This window comes from Eimeria acervulina, genomic scaffold (assembly GCF_000499425.1).
Source record: "Eimeria acervulina Houghton genomic scaffold, Eah_scaff671, whole genome shotgun sequence".
Taxonomy (NCBI): domain Eukaryota; phylum Apicomplexa; class Conoidasida; order Eucoccidiorida; family Eimeriidae; genus Eimeria; species Eimeria acervulina.
Genome location: NW_013549665.1, coordinates 608 through 3,259, shown reverse-complemented (window position 1 = coordinate 3,259; position 2,652 = coordinate 608). Strand labels below are relative to the sequence as shown.

Below are 2,652 nucleotides of genomic sequence, written 5' to 3'. Positions count from 1 at the left end.
GCGCCCCCGCCTATGGCTGCCGATGGAGCAGCAGCAACAGCAGCAGCAGGTCCGGCAGGTTTAGGTGTACATACACCACAAGGACGTTGGGCCACCCCTCTGGGGCCTGTGATGCTGCAGGCCCCTGCAGCAGCAGGGGCCCCTGAGGGGCCCCTACTGTCTCCCGCGGTCGTTCCTACTGCACCTCTTGCTGCTGCTGCTGCTCCAGCTGCTGCTGCTGCTGCTCCTGCTGCTGGGCATGTGTCGACTGTGCAGCCGATGGGGGGCGTTCTGTCGCCGCGTGTAGCAGCAGCAGCAGCAGCAGCAGCTCCAGCAGCATCTGGAGCAATGCCTGCTGATGTTGCTGCTGGAGGGGGGCCCCCGGGGGGCCCCCCACTTGGTCCTGGGGGCCCCCCGCGTCAGTGGGTGGCTGCTTCTAAAGCAGCACCTGCAGCACTGCCTCTGCTGCAGGCAGGAAGAGCTTTAGGTGTCTCCCCACAAGGGGGCCCCCACGCTGCAGCAGGGGTCCCCCCACAGCAGCAGCAGCAGCCGCAGCCGCAGCAACAGCAGCCGCAGCAGCACCAGAACACGACAGGCCTTGCAGAAGCCGCTGGGGGCTTGCGGGGTACGTGCGATGCTGGGATCGATCGATCCCCACACACCCCACACTGCTGGGATCGAACGATCCCAACAGTGTGGGGTTTTCGCTGGGGTGTCAGTGTCATTCTTCTTCTTTGTCTCACTGATTAATTGGCTTTTGTGAATTGTTTGGTGCTGCCTTTGCTGCTGCTGCTGCTGCTGTTGCTGTCTGTCTGTCTTCATGTTGCTGCGGTGGTTTGTGTGTCTCCTTGTGTCTCTCTCTTTGCATATGGATAAAGGGGCTGTCTCTCTGTCTCTTTTTCACGCGCTGTCTCCTTTTTTTTGTTTGTTGGCTCTCCTTTTTGTCTCCTTTGCCGTGTCCCTTATGCTGTCTCTCGTCTTTTTTTTGTGCACCTGTTTGCTGCTCTTCTGTCTCCTTTGTGTCTCCTCCAGCAACCCCGCAGGGCTTCTCTCTGTCTCTGTCTTACTGTTTGTCTCTGTCTCTTTGTCTCTTTGTCTGTCTCTGTCTGTCTTTCATTTTTTGCCTCTGTTTTATTTCTGTCTCCTCAACCTCTGTCTCTCTGTCTACTTGTCTACTCTCTCACTGTCTCCTTCTGTCTCCTTTTCTGTCTCCGTCTCTTTCCTTGTCTGTCTCCGTCTCTACCTTTCTTTCTCTGTTTTGTTTTTGCTTTTTTTACACTCGTTTGTCTCTGTCTTTGTCTTTATCCTTTGTGATTCGGTGCAGCAGCAGCAACAACAGCAGCAGCAGCAGCAGCAGCACCTGCAGCAGCAGCACCAGCAAATCGGCCGCAGGCGTCTCACCCTGCATGGGATGTCCCTCCAGCAGCTGCTGCTTTAGTTGGTGAGTTCTCAGGTGTATTTGCACCTCACAGCTTTGGGGTGTATGCGCAGCTGTTTGCTGCAGCTGTTGCTGCAGCTGCTGCTGTTCTTGCTGCAGCAGTAGCAACAGCAGCAGCAGCAGCAGCTGTTGCTACTGCTGCTGCTGCTTCATGGAAGCGAGTTGCTCTTTGTGTCTCTTTACTGCGGTGTACAGACGAAGTTGTAAAGGCCCCAACAATGCTGAACAAGTAATTCAAAACCTTTCTCTAAACCCTAAACCCTCAGATCTAAACCCTAAACCCTCAGCCCTATGCATGCATGCATGCATGCATGCATGCATGCATGCGTTTTGCTTTTATTTGTGTGATTTGCTGCAGCATATTGAATTCAACTTCAAGCAGAATGGCGGCGTGGACCCCGGAACAGAGACGGCAGGTCTTGTCTCTGCAGTCTGTACGTCTCAGTCTCCTTTCTTCTGTCTCCTTTTGTCTTTGTCTGTCTCCTCTTGTCTTCCTCTGTCTCCTTTTGTCTTTGTCTGTCTCCTTTTTGTCTTCTTCTGTCCCCTTTTGTCTTCTTCTGTCTCCTTTATTTAGTCTTATCTTGTCTGTTTCTGTCTGCTTTTTTTTCTCTCTTGTTTTTTTTGTTTTTTGTCTCCTTTCTGCTGTCTCCTTTTGTCTCCTTTTGTCTTTTTTATTTTTTCTGTTTTCTTTTGTTGTCTCCTTTTTGTCTTATTTTATCTTTTTCTTACGTGACTCTGCATGCGTCTCTTTTGCTGCTTCTGCATGTCTTCTGCTGCTGTTGCATCGCTGTTGCTGCTGCTGTATCTCTTTTGCTGCTGCTGCATGTCTTTTGCTGCTGCTGCATGCCTTCTGCTGCTGCTGCATGTCTTCTGCTGCTGCAGGCTTTGCTGCGGCGGGGCTACCGCGTTGCTATGTGACTGCCAGAGCCGATCTTCTGTATATAACAACAAAACAAATACAAATATATATATATATATTATATTATATATAATATATACTATACATAATATATATATATATACATAATATATATATATATATTCTCTAAATATGTATAATATGCATAAGACAAAGTGAGTATTATATAACTCCTTTATAATATACATAGAAGGTTTTATGTATATTATATATTTTGTTTATGTCTAATATACATAAGACATTCAATGTGTATTATCCTTCCCATATGCATATATATATATATACATATATATGTATATATATACATATATATATA

General features: G+C 48.4%; 1 protein-coding gene across 1 annotated transcript in view; it reads left to right on the top strand.

The window, feature by feature from the left end:
* Positions 1 to 1,650, top strand: part of EAH_00046020 (mRNA processing protein, putative) — a gene marked incomplete at both ends in the record, with an annotated part of 3,603 nt that extends 1,953 nt beyond the window's left edge. The window contains 2 exons of the mRNA XM_013394721.1: positions 256 to 604; positions 1,613 to 1,650. Of these exons, the coding sequence (XP_013250175.1) occupies positions 256 to 604; positions 1,613 to 1,650 (387 nt within the window). The remainder of the gene's footprint in view (positions 1 to 255; positions 605 to 1,612) is intronic.
* Between the last annotated feature and the right edge of the window lie 1,002 nt (positions 1,651 to 2,652).